The sequence below is a fragment of the Colobus angolensis genome, unplaced genomic scaffold, assembly GCF_000951035.1.
Source record: "Colobus angolensis palliatus isolate OR3802 unplaced genomic scaffold, Cang.pa_1.0 Scaffold204, whole genome shotgun sequence".
Taxonomy (NCBI): Eukaryota; Metazoa; Chordata; class Mammalia; order Primates; family Cercopithecidae; genus Colobus; species Colobus angolensis.
This window is the reverse complement of record NW_012115200.1, coordinates 3242581-3262269: the sequence shown is the minus strand read 5'-3', so window position 1 is coordinate 3262269 and position 19689 is coordinate 3242581. Positions and strand designations below refer to the sequence as shown.

The following is a 19689-nucleotide window of genomic DNA, read 5'->3' as shown; positions in this document are numbered from 1 at the left end:
GAGGCCGGGGAGGCGGCGCGGGAGCCGAGGGGGCGCGGGGGGGAAGCCTGGAGGAAGGCCAGGGGGAGGCCAAGGGGGCGCCAAGGGGAGGTTGCCGAGGAGGCCTGGGGGACATTGCGGGCCGGGCGAGGCTGCGCCACCATCCCCTCCCGTGCTCGCCCCTTCTGCGGGTGTGCGGAGCCCGGGGCGTGGGGACCCCGCGTACTGCCCGGGGTTCGCGGCCTCGCCGCCGGGGCGGGGGTTGGCTCGGACCTGGGTCGGACCGCACGGGAAAGCCCCGATTCTCCAGTTCCGCGCAAGCTAGAATTCCACCTGGAGGTGAATCTGCGTCTCGCAGTTGGTCCGAGCAGCCTCAAAGTCCACGTTGCCCTCCGCGGTCTGTAGTTCAGACCAGTATTGGTTTTAACGACCAAACACCAAGGCGTGGCAAGTGGACTGTTACGTGCTTTAATTTTGTTATTAATGTTTATATCCGTGGTGACTTAGGATTTCCTGAAGGGTGAAGGCGGAGATGGGAGGGGGTTACAGTGTTTTTAAAATATGGGCATGTTCCAATTCTACTAGAGGGTCGTTCCAAAACAAAGCTTTAAATTCCTGACGGGCTAAGAAAACACAAGCACAAGGACGCTGCCAGGGCAGCACTCAGTCGTTACAGCCTGCTTAATGCCCGAGTAGAGGCTCGCCCTGTGCCCTTGGTTAGATTCGCAAGACCATCCGTTCACGCAGCGGGAAACGCTGGCCCGGGGTGCAGGACTTGCCCCACGCACAGCCAGGTGGCGTGGAGACCCTGCCCACCCGGTGGGTCCGCGTCAGAGTCCAGACGAGCATTTGCTCAGGGAAGCGGGCACTGAAGCCGCCTTCCCAGGGTCCCTAGGGCCCAAGCCTGGGAGGAGGGACCTGGTGGCAGCTGACCTTTGTGTTCTCTGAAGCCAGAGTTTGCTAAGCAAAATTAGCATGTAAATAAGCTTGGGAACGGGCTGCTGAAACCTCTGACAGTGAACTTTTAATCTTCATTGAGAGTTTTTAAAACCATGTATTCACATAAATTTAGTGAGTTGCTAATTTTATTACAAAAAAAGGATTTTACTAGGCAGGACTTAGTTACTGTAATATATTAAATATATATGTATATTTATTTAATATATTAAATACATATATATATACATATGAACACTATAACCATATTTTTTAACTTTTTTTTTTTAAGAGACGGGGTCTCACTCTGTTGCCCAGGCTGGTCTGAACTGGGCTCAAGCGATCCTCCCGCCTCGGCCTCCCAAAGTGCTGGAATTAATAGGTCTGAGCCACCGCGCCTGGCCTATAACCGTATTTTTAAAAATCCTGTAATTCGGATTTTTCCTCTTGAAATTTAAATATTGACTATTACTATTTTGGAATATATTAAGGGGTGTTTTCCTGTCTTTTGTTATAAAATCCAAGGGATGTTTTTATAAACTCTTTGCCATAAAATCACCCATTTTCCGGTTGTGTTACTCCTGACATTGTGCGTTTCACTGCCTGGCTGGGATCTGGGCGCTGGGAGGTGGAGGGGACTCCGGGGGGGGCTCGGTCCTCTCTCCAGTATGTAACTTACACAGCCTGCTGAGTCATTGGCAGTGCAAGACGGCCAGCGCCGGAGTTGCGAGATTTTTGTTTTTCTGTTTTGTTTATTCTATAAGAGGATAGTTACCCGCGGGGTGGATCCCATGTAGGCGATTCCTTGGGCCGCCCTGAGTGTCCGCGCGTCAGGACGGGGCCACCGTGGACTCGGCGTGGGCGGGGTTGGCTTGTCCTGCGGGCTCCAGCCGCCTGCAAATCCGGCGCGGAGCGGTGGCTCGCTCAGGCAGCGCTCACCTCTGCCCCTCTGATTTCACTGCCCCTTGTTTACCTTGGAACAGAGAACTGTGGGAGCCTTGCAGCCAGACCCACGATGGAAGCAGCAAGCACTCTCTCTGCGTGTACCCTCTGAGGCCAGCTGCTTTTCCTGAGGAGTTGACGGCAAAATGGGCTGATTCTGTTCCTTTCTATCTCTTGATCATTCTGGCTATTGTTGTGGACCCGCAGGATGCTCGTATTTGTCCTTTTTTTCCTCTTTATTTTTTACGAGCCCAGTCTTACTTTGTGGCCCAAGCTGGAGTGCAGTAGCACAATCATTATATAGCTCACTGCAGCCGTGAACTTGGCCTTTTTCTCCTAGGCATGTCACTGCTAACATGCAGGAGAGGTAGGCTTCTGCGATGAGACCGTGTCACGGTTGCGGGGCGTCACTTCCTTGAAGGACCCACTGTCTTCACCAGGAGGGCATCAGTTCAGTAAAGTGCTTGCCCATTTACTCTGGAGCTTCTGTATTGAATGATCCAAGCCCTCACCTCTTCACCCACTGCTGTGTCTGCAACTGGCAGATGGTTCTCTTGTCAGAGGCAGCTCACCATGGGTAAAGTTGTAATAGGAGAAAAGATGTCCCCCCGTATTTTGGAGCGGAATCATAGCATTGTGCGCTTTGGGACCTGAAGGGGTTGCAGACATCTAGATTCTTGTCTAAGACCTGCATTTCATAGATGGTCACAATGAGGTTCTAGAGGTGGAGTGAAAGATAAGGCTCGCAACTTTAAGGAGAAGCCAAGGACTCTGCATTAAGCACCCGTGGGATACCTGGAGCGCAGATGTCTGAGGCTGCGTGCCATAGGCCAGGGTCCTGGAGGAGAGCCTGGCAAGAGGAAGGTCCAGGGACCTGATATTACCTACCGGGCTGACTTGATGCTTGAAATATTTTGTCAGGCAAGTCACTTTTGTTCCTCTCCCCACTAACCTGAGAAGCTTTAAAGGTAAAAACAGCAATTTCTTAGAGCCCACCTCCCCTGGGGAAGAAGCCCTTTGTGTGGTTTTGGGGGTGCTCGTTCCCTCTGGGGCTCACAGCTCCTCTGCTTCAGGCTTTTTTTTTTTTCTGGGAGGCTGCCTCCCTCTCTGCTGACATTTATCCCAGAGCTTTTTCAGTGTATTTTCTGGATTCCACCCCAGCATCCCAAATAGTCCCTTTCAGAGTGGGCTGAGGCTGGGTTTTTGGAGAACAATGAAAAAAACACCACAGGTGATTCTCCCTTCATAGCCAGAGTTGAGATTGTCATCCCAGGTTAGGGCATAGGGTGGCCTTGAGAACTTGGCCCTGTGTTTACTCCACGTGGGGCTCAGGGCTGTGGCCAGTGAATCCATGTTGAGGAATGGGACCCAGGGAGTTGCTCTGGGGACATACAGAGGGCAGTGAATTGAAGGCATTCCCCGGAGTCTGTCACTGGAGAGAGAATGCTTCGGGCACCTAGAGAAGCTGAATGTCTGTCAGATGATTTTCTTTTCTTTTCTTTTCTTTTTTTTTTTAACATAAAGTGAGAGTAAGACATGCATTAAGAACTCTTGTTGGATTGTATTCTGTCTCTGAGGTAGACCTATCAGTTTTCTTTTTTGTAATGTGATGTAAATATAGTCTAGGCTTTTCAAAATCTCACCTGCCTTGTTATAGAAGGGAGGTAAGACTTACTGGCTGTGTGTCTTGTTAGCACTGTAAATTATAACTAAGTAAGGAGGGGGAGGAACCTAAGGAGAGGGACATGAAATGAGATTAGGAAGGAGGGCTTTTGTTGCAGCAGCAACAGCAGCACCTTTCTTTCTGGGGCCTAATTATACTACAGTTATTTGAAGTAAACTACTTGTGATTATGAGCAGGTTTTCTAAGGTCATTAAGCAACCTCACTCCCCATCTTCCTTTGGAAAGGTGAATGATCTGCGTGGAGAACTGTAACACGTGAGTAGATACACAGCATGCTCCGTTCTCCAGGAAGTGCCTTTCCTACCCGGTTGCTATAGGTTAATAATAAAACTCCTGTCCCTTAGTAAATCATTCCTGGGAATACAGCTTTTGGGCCCAAAGTCATTAGCCATGGACAATCCGGAATGGGTTTTTTTTTGTTTCCTGGATGTTTAGGACTCTTTCTGGGGCGATTTTTAAAAAGCACTGCTTTGGTTTGCAATGTCCTCCCCATGTTGCCCGTGATATGGTAGTAAAAGGTGGACCTTTAAGAGGTGGCTTGGCCATGGGGGCTCCTCTCTAGGGAATGGGATTAGTGCTCTGAGGGGCTGGATGGAGGGAGGTGGGTCCCTCTGTGCCCTCATTGAAGGGATGGGGCAGGAAGGCCCTCACCCGACACCAGATGTTGGTGCCTGGATCTCGGACCTCCCAGCCTCCAGAAAGGAGATCAATTTCTGTTGGTAAATCACTTAGTCTGTGGGATTCTGTTACAGTGGGACAGAGAGACGGAGACGGAGATACACTTGTCTCCACTTTATCTTCCTCTTCCTGTCGTCTTCAGCTTGCCCCTTGTGTGACAGATACATATGTGTTTGGTCTTCACCCTACTTCCAGGTGCAGAGCACCTAAACCCCTGGGATTTCCTGAGCAGTAACTGTCTTTCTTTTCCCCCTGGAGACAGAGTTTCACTCTTGTCGCCCAGGCTGGAGTGCAGTGGCAGATCTCGCCTCACTGCAACCTCCACCTCCTGGGTTCAAGCGATTCTTCTGCCTCAGCCTCCCGAGTAGCTGGGATTACAGGCACCCAACACGCCCAGCTAATTTTGTATTTTTAGTAGAAACGGGGTTTCACCATGTTGGTCAGGCTGGTCTCCAACTTCTGACCTCAGGTGATCCCGTCTGCCTCAGCCTCCCAAAGTGCTGGGATTACGGGCGTGTGCCACTGTGCCAATAAGTGTCTTAAGGATGTTTACTAAGCAAGTAAAAGAATAAAAGGGTGGCGACTCCATAGGCAGAGCAGCCTCACCAGTGTGTGTGTTATTCATAGTCACCCTGTCAGCAGTGTGCTCCAGAAGTGCTCCTTGGTTCACCATTTTTGGTGTGAGTTGTAAGGAGCCCCTTCAGAATACGCTGCTAATACAGCGGTTCCAGGGCGGCCCCAGGATAGTTATTTGAGGTAGAAATTCCCAGGGAAGCCCCTCCTAGGAGGGGAGGGGACTGGAGATGGAGATGGGGGAGCCATGAGGTGCGGGTAGCATGGTTGGGGTTAGGGTTGGGACGTGTGGGGTAGGGGGTCTGGTTAGGGTTAGGGTTGGGATGTGGGGTAGGGGGTCTGGTTAGGGTTAGGGTTGGGATGTGGGGTAGGGGGTCTGGTTAGGGTTAGGGTTGGGACGTGTGGGGTAGGGGGTCTGGTTGGGGTTAGGGTTGGGACGTGTGGGGTAGGTGGGGATCTGGGCTGTATGTCACTTCCATTTGGCTGCTCTGTAATTGTTTCTGGTAAACTGATAAAGTAAAATGTTTTTCTGAGTTCTGTGAGTTGTAGCAAATTATTGAACCTGAGGGGGGTGTGTGGGATCCCGAGTAGGTAGAGGGACTGGCAAAAACGTGGGTAACCTGGACACCCCATTCTCCACTTGCATCTGTGGGAACAGTCTTGTGGGCTTGGCACTACGTCTGGGTAGATAGAATGGAATTGCGTCATTGGCCACCCCAGCGGTGGTGACTTGGGGTCCCACATTTGATGTTAAGAGTGGCATCGGACAAGAGACGTCTTCAAGCTCCATTTGTGTTTCATATCGTCAGAGATCTGAACAACACTTTTGGCAATACTGTCTAGTCAGATGAGCGGTTTCGGGAATGGTGTGGTCTACACATCTCGGAAGGCACCGTGTAGCCTCTGCCAGAGTGTGGGGCAGACTGGCCTGGGCCTTTCTCCTGCAGTGAGCTCCAGGCTCCAGGACAGACCCTGGCCTGCCTTTGTATTAGGGATGTGCTTCTTGTGGGCCAGGACATGAGGCAACGTGAGAGGCCAAAGAGAACATCATGTGTTAATTTGAAAATTTGTGTGATCATTTCGTTAGCAACTTACTGGGAGGCTGTTGATGGTATAAGCTGCAAATCCACATTTCCTTCCTGGGCCTTCGGTTTGCTTTTTTCTGGTTAATATGAAATATACTCAGCAACAAGTGGCGTATTGAGGCAGGGCCAGGCCTCTTTCAGGAGAGATGCCTAGTGTGTGTGGAAAGCTGAACACCTGCCTTTGCTTCCAGTGAACGTGACGGATGAAGAGGCTGCTCTGTTCCCCCAATAGCATGGTGTTAGTAGTGCTGTGTTGGTTTAAGGACAGTCAGCAGCTCAGGGTGATTATTCTACTTACTCAAATTATAGTGACTGCAAAATGAGATAATTCCATTGTTCTCCTCCGTAAGTTTCTCCATCTTTTGTGACCTGCACTTTGCTCTGCTGCACTCCATCCTCCATACATGACCAGAGGAAGCTTTTACCAGATTTGCTTTAAATAAATAAACCTATGACACAAAGTAGAGAAATTATCCTGGGCCCAAAAATAGACATGTGCCTGTGTGCACGCTTGATGTCTGACAACGGAAGCAGCCCAGAGCAGAGGTGAGGTGGGAGCTGCCTGCAATAAATGGGGCATCCGTATCACATCAGTGGAAAAATTAATCCACGTAGATTTTGGATCGAAATGTGAATGTCATAACAGTAGAGGTATGTGAAAATAACAGAATAGAATAGAATAGCTCAGCTCAGGAAGGGATTGCTACATTTGACTGAATTAAAATCAAGAACTTCTGTACATCAGAAGGCATGATAAATGAAAAGAACCAGCTACCAAGTGAAAGTTACTTGCAACGCATTTAAATATGCAGAAAAATGCATATCTAGAGTACAGAATTATCCCAGAAAAATGCATATTTAGAGTATAGAATTATCCCAGAATTGCACTTTTAGCAGTAAGGGAACGGGAGCAGCGTTCCAGCCTCAGTTTCTATTTATAATGGTGACAAGGAAAAAATACTGCTGGATGCCCATAAATAAGATAGATAATAGAAAAGAATGAGAGATTTGAAGAACCAGTTCAAAAAAGATGCTATCCAGATGGCTAGCAAGCTTGTAAAATCATGTTCAACATTGTTAGAAATTAAATACATGCAAAGTAAGCCACACAATACAAGTAATAGAGGCTGGGCATGGTGGCTCACACCTGCAATCCCAGCACATTGGGAGGCCGAGGTGAGAGGATTGCTTGGGCAACATAGTGAGACCCCATCTCCTAAAAAAAAATAGCCAGGAGTAGTGGCACATGCCTGTAGTTCCAGCTATTCCGGAGGCATCAGCTAGAAGATGGCTTGAACCCGGGAGTTTGAGATTATAGTGAGCCTTCATTGTGCCGCTGCACTCCAGCCTGGCTGACAAAGTGAGACTCCGTCTCTAAAAGAAACAGAAAATAGAGTTCAAACCTTTTAAAGAAAACTGTAAATCCCTTAAGCTTATGTTGACATTATTTTTTTAAGACCCCTTTTTCCAAATAATAGTCTTTTTCTTATAAAAGCTCACTGCAAGAAAGCATTCTAATTGGATTCTGGTGACTCAGCAGTTACTGGACATTTGCTTGGTGTAAAGGAACTGCAAGACATGGACAGATACGTGGTCTCAGCCCCAGGAGGCTTCCTTCCTGTACGCAGGGAGTGTGTGCGTAGACAGTCACTGCCATGCCAGTGGGCAGAGGGATGTCTTCAAGGTGGGGTTAAGGGATGGTTCCTGGTGTGTCACCATTGCTACCTCTTGGAAATGGAAGGGCAGGCTGGTTAGATATTAAGACCAGATTCCAGAGTGGGTAGAAAATTCCATCTGTGCCCCTTTTTTTGTCCCCACCAGGCTCCTGGGTGGAATTGCACTTTAGCAATAATGGGAACGGGAGCAGCGTTCCAGCCTCGGTTTCTATTTATAATGGTGACATGGAAAAAATACTGCTGGACGCACAGCATGAGTCTGGGCGGAGTAGCTCCAAGAGTTCTCACTGTGACAGGTAGGTGCACGTCAGCAAGTGTATGTGTTACAGTGCTGATGTCTTCAGTGGGTGACAGTCACAGCGGGAAGTGCCACCTCTAGGAGAGGGGGCTGCTGTTCCCCTCAGGCCACGTTCGGGAGTGGCTCCTGCTGCCCTCTTTGGGGATGCAGCGTCCTGGGACTCAGTCTGTGGGGAGCCATGTTCAAGTCGCCAGTGGGTAGCAGAACAGCCGGAACCCCGCTCTGAGAAACGCACTCACGTGCCTCAGCAGGGCTGTGGTCGCAGGAGGAGTGGTTCCTGGTTAGCAGCACTTGTGAGCGACTCCAGGGTAGAGTGGCTGAGTGGTCAAAGGTCGTGTGCCCTTGAGAACTGTGCAACAGACCGTGAAGGCGGCAGGTGACAAAGCCAGCCGCTCGCCAGCTGCCTCCCCCCCGCCTCTTCTCTGGAAGACTGGCTCGCTAACTCCTGTCGGGCTCAGCCGAAAGGGCTAAGGAATGGTTTGGCTCTGGCTGGTGCTGGGTGGAAGGGAAGACGCATACTGGCTGGAGCCCCTCATCACGGAGGGCGGTTGGAGGCCTTTGGGGTTTGAGCTTCTAATGATAGAATGTTCACATGATGTTCTGTTTTTCTCATTCTATTCACATTGCCAAGCCCACCTCGCTCACAGACACCACAAGATACTAACAGAGCTTCTGAAACAGATACCCATAGCATTGGAGAGAAAAACAGCTCACAGGTAAGCTGGAAGAAGAATGCGAGTTACAAGTATTTGTGATCTGTTTGTACAGGAAACGGTTTAAAATGTAATTGAGCACCTCAGAGAAAAGTCAGGCTGTAAGGGTGTCTCCTGTCTTTAAAAAAAAAACAAAAAAAATCCACAAGCACATGGGCTGGACACTCAGCTGAGCGGGGGCGGCGCCGCGTGGGACAGGCAGCGGGGGCCTCCTGCCCCTGCCTGCCATCAGGGATACACCGGAAAGGAGGAAGGGCTCCCTGGTGGCTGCAGTCTAGAGAGGAGGGAGGGACCACTGGAAAGGGTGGCAGTGAGCCAGCTACTAGCTGGTCTTTCCTTGTGATTGTTGGTTGGACAGTGAGTGGGTTTTAATACTTGCATGCTGTGTGGGACTCAGGCGTTACCCACGGGGCCATTTGAGGCCATTCGAGGCCATTCGGTCAGTGTGGCTGTGACTCTGAGGTGTCTTCCTCGTTAGACATTGTCACTGCCTGCTGGAAGTCACCCCCTTGTGCCTTTCCGAGCATCTTCCTCGTTAGACATTGTCACTGCCTGCTGGAAGTTACACCCTGTGCCTTTCCGAGCATTAGTCCTGAGCAGTGCGGCATTAGTGGCTGATCAACCCGGTAATTTAGTGTAAGATCATCTTTTTTAAAAGTTTTTTTGTAGAAGCGGGGTCTCCCTGTGTTGCCCAGGCTGGTCTTGAACTCCAGGGCTCAAATGATCCTCCCAAAATCCTGGGACTACAGGTGTGTGAGTCCGTGTCCAGCCTGAGATGAGTTTTCTAACGTTAACAGATACTTAGTGGGCTTTACATGCCAGCATTCAGCATTGTTGTGAAAGCAGAGTCTTAGAGGAAAAAGTGTGCCTGGGGTCACTGCCTTGGTTTACTATCATTCTCCCTTCACACTCTGCAGATAGGGTTCGAGGCAGGGATCAGTACTGTCTTGCTCAGTTATATCTGGTAGTGCCTGCCTTACCTTGTTGCAGATGAGATGCGCGATAAATGTTTTCTTGGGTGTTTTGTTGATGGTGAGAACTTTAACGACGAACCGTGTTCTGTATTTTGGAAGCGCTGTGAGGAAGCATGGCCTTCCAGGCAGGATTAGTAGCTGGCCCTTCAGTGCTAGCTTTCCTCAAGGCTTCCTTCACCAAGGAAACAAGGAGTCCGTTACCCAGGCCTTCTCAGGGACATCCCTCTGGCCCCACTCCAAGGGTTCCAGAGCGCAGCATGATTTTGGGAGCCCTGGCTGTGGATGTGTGGGTGCACCCCAGGACGTGCGACCTGCTTCTCGGCACATGGGGCTATATCCAGCTTGGGTATACCCAGATGTTTGGTGGGTTTGGGGAGCTATATTCTGATTTTCAATTTTATTTCTTTTTTTTGAGACAGGGTATTGCCGTTTTCACTGTTTTAAAACAAAATTTTCCCCTTAGTTTTAAAAGGAATTAGATGTTCAGGTACAGAATTCTGAAAATGCAAAAAAGAGAACAACACTGAGACTCTCGGATTTAAAATCCTCTTTAATGTTTCGTGCTGTTATATAATTCTGAGGATTTGGCCGCAGCCGTGGTTAGGTGTACATTCTGCCTTTTCCCTTCTGCTTTTCCCGGTAGCATCTTGTAAACCTGCTCACTGTCCAGTGTCCGTTTCCTTCGTCATATCCCTGTTTTGAGCCATTTTCGGCTGTTTTCATTTTCTTTTGTTATAACCAGTGCTGCAGTCACCATCTTTGCCCTCATGTCACGTGACTTCCCTAGGCCAGTGTTTGCCGCTCTCAGTACCCCCGCATCTCACAGTGAACCAGAAGGACTGATGCCCTGGGTGGGACTCCCCCAGGTGATCTGTCCCTGGAGGCGGCGAGCGAGCCGGGAGCCAGGAGCCGGGAGTGCGGTGCAGTGCGGTGCGGCCCGGGGAAGGCCCCCAGCCCCAGGACTCCCCTTGGACCACAGTCGGGGGCAGTGACACGTGCCTCTGGGCTCTTGAATGGAGCCTGCGGTTGTGAAGCTCGGGTGGGAGGCGGGTGCTTTCTGGTGTCATGTGTGGTACATTAATCTGCGTTTAACATCGACTTTCTCTTAGTCTGAGGAAGATGATATTGAGAGAAGGAAAGAAGTTGAAAGCATCTTGAAGAAAAACTCAGACTGGATATGGGATTGGTCAAGTCGGCCGGAAAATATTCCTCCCAAGTGAGTGTGTTCTCAGTGTCACGGGGGCTCCCCTTGACAGAGGACCCATCGGCTGACACGTTTCTTCCCGCCTCAGGGAGTTCCTCTTTAAACACCCGAAGCGCACGGCCACCCTCAGCATGAGGAACACGAGCGTCATGAAGAAAGGGGGCATATTCTCTGCGGAGTTCCTGAAAGTTTTCCTTCCGTCTCTGCTGCTCTCTCACTTGCTGGCCATCGGATTGGGGTAGGTGATGTGACTCTGTGACTCCTGTCATGGCATGTCGTGGGGCAGTTCCGGGCCGCGGTGATTTATTCGTAAACTATTTCCTGAAGTCCAGATCATCAGTTACAGCTTGGCGCGTTTTCGCAAACACACCCACACAGTCACCGTTCAGGTCAAGAAACCACCGGCCTGCAGCCCCAAAAGGCCCGCGCACAGGCGCCCTGCGGTGCTGTCTGGCATGGACGAGTCTGCCTGTCGCTCAGTGTATATAAATGGTATAAATGGAGCCACAGCAGGGGTTCTTATGTCTGACCTCTTTGTCCTGTGTGTAGTTAAAAGCAGTCTCATTGCTGCGTGGCACTGCATGGTGGGAACGCCCCCAGCCGTCTGCTGTAGATGCAGGGCCTCAGTTCCTTGCTGTACTTCCTCCAGGACCGGACTGTTGTTCTACTTAACTCTCAGCAATAAAGAAACCAAAGCGGTCTCCGATTTTTCTGGCTTGAGTTTCGCTCTTGTTGCCCAGGCTGGAGTGCAGTGGCGTGATCTCGGTTCACTGCAACCTCTGCCTCCCAGGTTCAAGCGACTCTCCTGCCTCAGCCTCCTGAGTAGCTGGGATTACAGGTGCCCACCACCACGCCTGGTTAATTTTTGTATTTTTAGTAGAGACGGGGTTTCGCCATGTTGCCCAGCTGATCTCGAACTCAAGTGATCGCTCACCTCGGCCTCCACAGTGCTGGGGTTACAGGCGTGAACCGCCATGCCTGACCTTTTCTGGCTTCTTATACTAACTAATGCTGCAGAAAACAGAGACCAGGCAGGTGCCACTGTGGATTCTCAAGAGCTTTAGCTGCAGCAGTGATGAAGAGCCACAGCGGGAAGCCAAAACCGCTCCTCCTTGGGCTGGTCCCAGCCTCTCTCAGTGGGGAGGAGGGGTCTAGTCCTGGTGTGCAAACAGTGTTCTGTGGCTGCCGTGTATTGGACAGACTGGAATGCCACTGGGGGCAGGTGGGTTCCGTGGGCCAGAGGGCTCACATCTGGGGTTGAAGGAAACGGGATAAAAGCCACTGAGTTTCCTGGGCCGGGGCCTGAGTGCTGCCCGTGTCTCCACCTCGCCCTCCCATGTGTACGGCCTTCTCCTAGCTCTTGTACACATTCTCACGTCCACCCCCATCACCTTTACTTCTGCCAGTGCTTTTTGGAGGCAGACCCACAGACTGCATCAGCATCACGAGGCAGTTTGCCCTCTGGAGCCTTTTCCAGAACTGTCAAGCAGACTCTGGGGGCAAGGCCTCAGGATCCTCATTTTAAATACGAGGTTTAGCCCTTCCTTTCAGGATGGATTTCTGCAGCCACTACTTCCCAACTACTATCCTCCGTCCTGCCCAGGTTTTCAGAGCCTGATACTGCCACTGGCGACCCACAGCCCTCAGCAGCTTTCCAGAACTGCACTATAAAATCTGCCCCGAAAGCTGCTGCAGCAAGGTCTGTGCTCACAGTGCCCAGCCCACCACTGCCCACAGGCCAGGCCAGCCAGGCTTCCGATTCTGCCCCTTCCTGGAGACCCATCCTCCTCCCTCCTGGAGTGATGCCCGCTGGTCAGCTGGAGCGAGCCTCTCTATTGCCGAGAAGCCTTTTCTGACACTCCTGCGTCTTTAGTTTGGGAGATCTCTCCCACTACCAAACTTAAACCACGTGAGGGCAGGGTCTTCATTTTTAAGCAGTTGGCCTTGGTGAGGCTGGTGGTGATGAACTGGCAACACCATCTTGCCCTGGTAGGTGACATCCCCCAGCACTGAGTTGGAACAAAGCAGCTTTCTGTCTGGAAACGGTGCTTCAGTTTGGTGATCTTTCTATGCAAGAATACAATCTGATGTTTTCTAATTAATACAAAATACATATTGATAAAACACTCAGTAAAGGATTACAGATAGATTCATTACAAAATTTTTATCATGGGTATAAAATCACCAGTCCCCTTGCATAAGCTCTAACCACAGTGAGCTACCCTGTTTCAGCTGTAACACAATCTCCTGGGAATCACAAGATACATTAACTGCTGATTACTTTTTCTGTTAAGGATCTATATTGGAAGGCGTCTGACAACCTCCACCAGCACCTTTTGATGAAGAACTGGAGTCTGACTTGGTTCGTTAGTGGGATTACTTCTGAGCTTGCAACGCAGCTCACTGAAGAGCTGTTAGATCCTGGGGTGGCCGCGTCACTTGTGTTTATTTGTTCTGTAAATGCTGCGTTCCTAATTTAGTAAAACAAAACGACAGACACTAAAATCATGTTGATCTATAATTATACCTATGAGATCAATTAATAAGCATGTCAGACTGATTAATGTCTATTGTAAAAATTTGGTAGTGAATTTTCATTGGATATTAGATATAAATATCTGAATATAAATAATTTTAATATCCTAGTCATGATGTATGTTGTATTTTAAAAATTATCTGCAACCTTAGTTCAGTTGAAGTACTTTATATTTCAAAAGAATGAATAACATTGATAATAAAATCGCTACTTTAAGGGGTTTGTCCAAAATATTGTGGCCTTATATATCACACTATTGTAGAAAGTATTATTTAATTTAAAATGGATGCAGGTTGTCTACTAAAGATTATACATAACTATACTAATTGTTCATAATCAACAGAAACCAAGGTAGAGCTACAAACAGCTGTACAGTTCATACACTAAACTCTTCTTGCTTTTGCAGTATAAGGAATTAAGTCTCCGATCATTAGGTAATCACCTTGGATGATCAGTTTTCTGCTGAAGGCACCTGCTCAGTGTCTTTTCCTCTATCACTCTGCATTGGTGAATTTAATCCTCTCCTTTGTGCCCAACTTGTGTGTGCTTTTAAAATCAGCTTTATTCTAAGCAAATCTGTGTCTACTTTAAAAGACTGGAAATGGGAAAAAATAAATCTTTGCTAAATCCTTCAGATTACTGTATTTACATATGTTTTCAAATCAGACGTCATAATAGCTTCTTGATGAAACCAGGACTGGTCCCTATTTTGTCATTATCTTTCCTACAGCAAGCTTTTTAAAGGCTGCCTGCCGCCTTGGTGTTTCACCTTTCCATGCGTAATTCGGGTGTGAAATCTAACGTTGTCATTTGTAAAGATCTCTGTTGATACTACCTTGGAAACAGTCATCTCTAAGTCTTACATCTGGAGGAAGTGGATGGCATGACATCAGAATTCCTTTATATAATTTAACCTCAGAATAATCTGAGATCATTTTGAAGCACACTGGTCAAGGAATTCCGTTTTTGTTTTAGAGCAAATATGTTTGCTGTTTGTCTTCCATCACAAATGTGGAGTTTCAGAGCTTAGTGAACCCCTGCTTAGTGAACTCTTGCTCACCATCCAAGTTAGCACACAACAAAGCCAGCCACGTGTCCCCCTCACAGATGATAATGGCTGAACTCTCAGTGAAACCAGCTGTACGGCCGGGCACAGTGGCTCACGCCTGTAATCCCAGCACTTTGGGAGGCCGAGGTGGGCGGATCACCTGAGGTCAGAAGTTCAAGACCGGCCTGGCCAACATGATGAAACCCCATCTCTAATAAAAATACAAAAAATTAGCCGGGCGCAGTGGCACGTGCCTGTAATCCCAGCTGCTTGAGAGGCTAAGGCAGGAGAACTGCTCGAACCTGGGAGGCAGAGGTTGTGGTGAGCAGAAATCACGCCACTGCACTCCAGCCTGGGAAGGAGAATGAGACTCCATCTCAAAAAAGAAAAAAAAAAAAACAACAGTTGGAGGTACTGAGCTCTGGGACTGGGCCAGTGTGATGGCTCCACACCTGTAATCCCAACACTTTGGAAGGCCCAGGTAGGAGGATCACGTGAGTCCAGAAGTTCGAGACCAGCCTGGGGGGGAGCCTAGCAAGACCCTGTCTCTACAAAAAAGACAAAAATTAGCCTTGTGTGGTGGCACACACCTGTAGCCCCAGCTACTCGGGAGACTGAGGCAGGAGGATCCCTTGAGCCCAGGAGTTCAAGGCTGCAGTGAGCCAGGAGAGTGCATGCGGCCTGGCAAGAGCAAGGAAGACCCTGTTTCAAAAAAGCAGAACTCTGGGACTGGAGTGCTTTAGACAGATGGGACAAGAATCAAGTTTTCTAGAGGTGTTTTCCATTAGATTGTAACATTAGATACTTCATTAAAAACGAAGTCTGATGTGTGTATCAATGTTTTTATCTTTGAGGTAGGGTGATAGCAGTAAGTGAGCCTTTCTGAATAGCTTTTGTAAACAGCCCTTCTTTTCTACAGTGGTTAATACAAATAACTGCCCACACCACTCATTTCATTAACAAGTTTACAAAATTAACATTACCTAAATGATTTTGATAGAAAAACATTGAACACTTGGCTACTATTTATCTAATATTTACTCCGATGCAGACATTTGCCCATACACATCTGCTTAGGGTGTGGAACGCGAGGCCTACACGTTGCTTACAAGGAAATGCGCATGGCTGCAAGAGAGGAGTCGGCAACGACTCAAAAAACTCCAGCCCTGCATCTATGCTTTGGACGCATGACCTGCTTCCAGGAATTCACTCTGGAGACAGACCTAGAAACTTCCACGTGCACATGCACGAGGATATAACTAAATAGGCAGTATTTATTATAACATGATTGTCTTAAAATACTTGAAACAATTGAGGTGCCCATGCATAGAGGCGAGGAAGCGACACTGCTGCCCTGCAGGGCCGGCGCTTTGCCACTCAGGCACGACGGGGAAGAGCTCGGGATGAGGGGTTTCCAGGGAATGTGAAGTAAAGCAAGGTGCAGAAATAGATGTGTCCCTAGCAGAAAGGAAAGAACATTTGGTAGCAGCTCTTTGAAACAGGAAACCTGTAGCAGTTTTAAGACAGCCCCCGGCCAGGCACCATGGCTCACGCCTGCAATCCCAACACTTTGGGTGGCTGAGGCCGGTGGACTGCCTGGGCTCAGGAGTTCGAGAGCAGCCTGGCCAACACGGTGAAACCCCATCTACTAAAATACAAGAAAATTAGCCAGGTGTGGCAGTGTGCACCTGTAGTCCCAGCTGCTTGGGAGGCTGAGGCAGGAGAATTGCTTGAACCCGGGAGGTGGAGGTTGCAGTGAGCCGAAATCGCGCCAATGAACGCCAGCCTGGGTGACAGAGCAAGACTCTGTCTCAAAAAAAAAAAAAAAAAAGTCCCCTAGTTTTTTTTTGACAACAGCCCTTAATGAGTGATGTGGGTCTGTGCCCCTTCAGCTCTGGACTCTGCCAACAGGACAAGGAGGCAGTGATGCCAGTGGTGCAGCACCACTTCCTGGGCCCACCCAGCCTTAAAAAACTGGCAGCTGCCCCTTCCTGTCTCTTTGGGGATGCATGCTCTTGGCCGTGCTGGGAGGAAGCCACGCTGCTCAGTAGAGAGGCCTGGTCAGATAGGATCCAGCAGCTAGCATCCCTGCCAGCCATGTGGCCCCCTCTGTGGATACTCCAGTGCCAGGAGCGATGCCCTCGCCGACTGTCTGGAGCACAGATGAACGGAACCTGCTGAGCCCCATCCAAACTGCAAATGGGTGGACCAAATACAGGATTATTGAAATATGTAGTATACTTTATGTGAAAAAGCGAAGCAAAATATATACGCATACCTGCTCATTTGTGCAAAAAAACTGGGGTAAGGTAGAAATAAATGAGATTGGTTACCACGGGGTGGAAACAGGTGGAGATGGAAAGTGGGAAGAGGGTGGGAGGGGTGCAGCTTTTTGTGAAACAGACTTAGAACCACACGAATGTTTCACGTGCTGCCAAATTCGATAAACTATTGTGGGGGGAATCCAAAATGGAATACCTACAATAAGGGAACCTCACTGTTTTAAATAATAAAGCCACACTGAAGGGGGTAGGCTGCTGAGCTAAATGATGGCCAGAGAACACCATTCGGGATGGATACTGCAAGGTTAAAGTGACATATTTAAAAAAAGAACATAGTATACTCTTGCTAGTGAATTTGCTTTCCGTGGGTTGGCAATCCCGAAACCACAGGCGTACTAACATTGTGTGATGTTACACATGATGACAGCCTGATTTCCCACTAGCCGGACAGTCACAAAGAAGGCTAGCATGAAGCCGTGGGCTTGCTGGGTTCGGTTTAGCAGTGAGTCGGGGTTTGAGCTGGAGCTGTGTGTGGCGGGGTGTTCCAAGTGCCACTCAACAAAAGGGCCTGGAAGCAATGATCCTCCAGCAGCCCTGGGCACGGCCAGCCCTGGGTCCCGGTGGTGGTGATGGTTACTTGTCTCAAAAAAAAAAAAAAATAATAATAATAGAAAGTCACCATGAGGCAAATACCAATAACTGCTGATTCGTCGACGGAAACTAAAGTTACTGGGTTCTTGAGAGGATATTCTCATTGTGTCCCCGCAAGATACTCATTACACCAAGGAAAATAGTGACTCCACAGTGGAGAGACCTGGCAGACACCACCTGCATCCTGATTTGATGCAGAGGAGACCAGATCTCTTCCGTGTTCTTGCCAGAATGCATAATTGCAGTTTAATCACGAGAAAATATCAGGCAAACTAAAATTGAGGGGGAGTCTACAAAATGCCTGTCCACACTTCCCAAGTGCTCGGGTCCTAAAGACTGCAGGAGAGACTGGAAGACAGGGAGACAAGAAAATACAATGTGGGCCCATTGGAAGGGCCCTGGACAGGAAAAATGGACACTTGTGAGACAGCCAGGCAGGTGCCCAGGCAGGTGCCAAGACAGGTGCAGGTGAGGCTGCCAGCCCTGCACGGTGCGAGTCTGCAGGAGACACCACTGTTAGGCGGCTGGGCGAAGGCTGCAGGATTTCCAAAACCCGTCCAAAGTTATTTCAAACTACAACACTAAGGAGGAAAATAAATAGAAGATACCTTTTTACTTAAAAAAAGATAAAAAAAAGTGTGGTCCTGGATGAGGGGTGTCAGCGCTGCCTGAGGGCTTGTTAGAAAGACAGAGCCTCAGAGCACAGCCCTGTGGCGTCAGAAGCCGCGTCCTACACGTGAGGCGACGCCACCGTGCAGCAGCCAGTGAGAAGGCTTCGCAAATGGGTGAGGACAGCCTGCCCAGGCGCGTGCAGTGAGGACAGCCAGGTGCCCCCCGGCATGCACAGGATACTACCCCATGTGTAGAAACGGGAAACAGGAGTGAAACTTATTTGTGTTTGTACAAAAGCTGAAGTACCCCCAAGAAACAAGTATTCAAAATGATCCACAAGGGCAAGACTTTGTCACCCTCCTCTGGGGACTTGTGAACGGTGTACGTATGACCGGTTCACAGCTTCTTTAAGAAAAAACACCTCTAGTAAGAGCCAGGGTTACGCTGTGTTCACATATTTAGGTTTGGACAACAAATTTCCCCTGAAAGTTCTTGGAATCATAAATTAATGTTTCCCATCGTCCTGGAACAGACACACTTAAAAAGATGTCCCAACCTTGTTTTGAGATGGAGTCTCACTCTGTTGCCCAGGCTGGAGTACAGTGGCGTGACCTTGGCTCACTGCAACCTCTGCCTCCCGGGTTCAGGTGATTCTCCTGCCTCAGCCTCCCAAGTAGCTGGGATTACAAGCGTCCACCACCACGCCTGGCTAAATTTTTTGTATTTTTAGTAGAAATGGGGTTTCACTATGATGGCCAGACTGGTCTCAAACTCCTGACCTCGTGATCCCCCCCCGCCTTGGCCTCCTGAAGTGCTGGGATTACAGGCGTGAGCCACGGTGCCCGGCCCCAAAAATAATTTTCTAACAACTCCAAGGCAAGCAAGTGAATTGTCTAAGGTCACACAGTCATCTTCAAAGGTATAATATTAACAAATGGAAAGTAAGTACCACTGATTATGAAACTCGATGTCATGCAGTCGACCACTCCAGGCAGACGCAGCTCTATCTGGACCTCTGATCGGCAGAAGTGCAGCCACCTCTCGGCCTTGGCTGGGCTGAGGTTGTGGGGTGGAGCCTGGTGGGCAGTTGTGTGGTCTGGGCCTGGCCATCTGCGGGGTTGGTGCAGTGCAGGCAGCCCCTGCCAGTTCTGACTGGGTGGTGCCAGTGTTTTGCATCTATACACCAGCGATGGACAGTCCCTGCAAATCCGCGAGGGACCCAGTCTCCAGCTGAGTTGCAGGTCCAGGAACACAGCCTGTTAGCAATGTCCAAGACACGTCTCAAGGATAAGAAGGAAATGCAGAGCTACAGAGCCTAAGACAATGGGAGCTGCAGAATCGAAAACTATTACGATCAGAAGCATTTCCCAGCAACCAACAGGCAAATGAAAACAGAATGTGACTTTAACCACTAACCAGATGGAGACTGTGATTATTAAAGAAATCACAGGTTTTGCTTCTTTGCAATCTACATCTGGTGAGTGAGTGAAGGTGACTGCATGCAGCTGGTGAGCTTTCTTAGACGGTATTGCTCCTCACCCCAAACCTTTTTTCTCCTGCGTGATGGTGTGATTTCATGAAATGCAGTTTCAGTTCTAACCTCACCATTCCACTGTCAGGGATACCGGCCACTGCAAACCAGGATCGATTTGGTGTCTGTCACTGGGCAGCTAGTCTTGTATTTTAAGACACCAGTTTCTGTTATATTAAAAAATACACTAGGCCGGGCGCGGTGGCTCAAGCCTGTAATCCCAGCACTTTGGGAGGGCAAGACGGGCGGATCACGAGGTCAGGAGATCAAGACCATCCTGGCTAACA

At 49.1% G+C, this 19689-nt stretch overlaps 1 protein-coding gene across 1 annotated transcript in view; it reads left to right on the top strand.

Annotated features, from left to right (window-relative positions):
• Nucleotides 1–13914, top strand: part of BNIP3 (BCL2/adenovirus E1B 19kDa interacting protein 3) — a 35756-nt gene extending 21842 nt beyond the window's left edge. Inside the window, exons 2-6 of the mRNA XM_011941988.1 lie at nt 7662–7849; nt 8483–8567; nt 10648–10754; nt 10831–10980; nt 13037–13914. Coding sequence (XP_011797378.1) covers nt 7662–7849; nt 8483–8567; nt 10648–10754; nt 10831–10980; nt 13037–13082 — 576 coding nt within the window. The 3' untranslated portion in view covers nt 13083–13914. The remainder of the gene's footprint in view (nt 1–7661; nt 7850–8482; nt 8568–10647; nt 10755–10830; nt 10981–13036) is intronic.
• Nucleotides 13915–19689: the final 5775 nt, after the last annotated feature.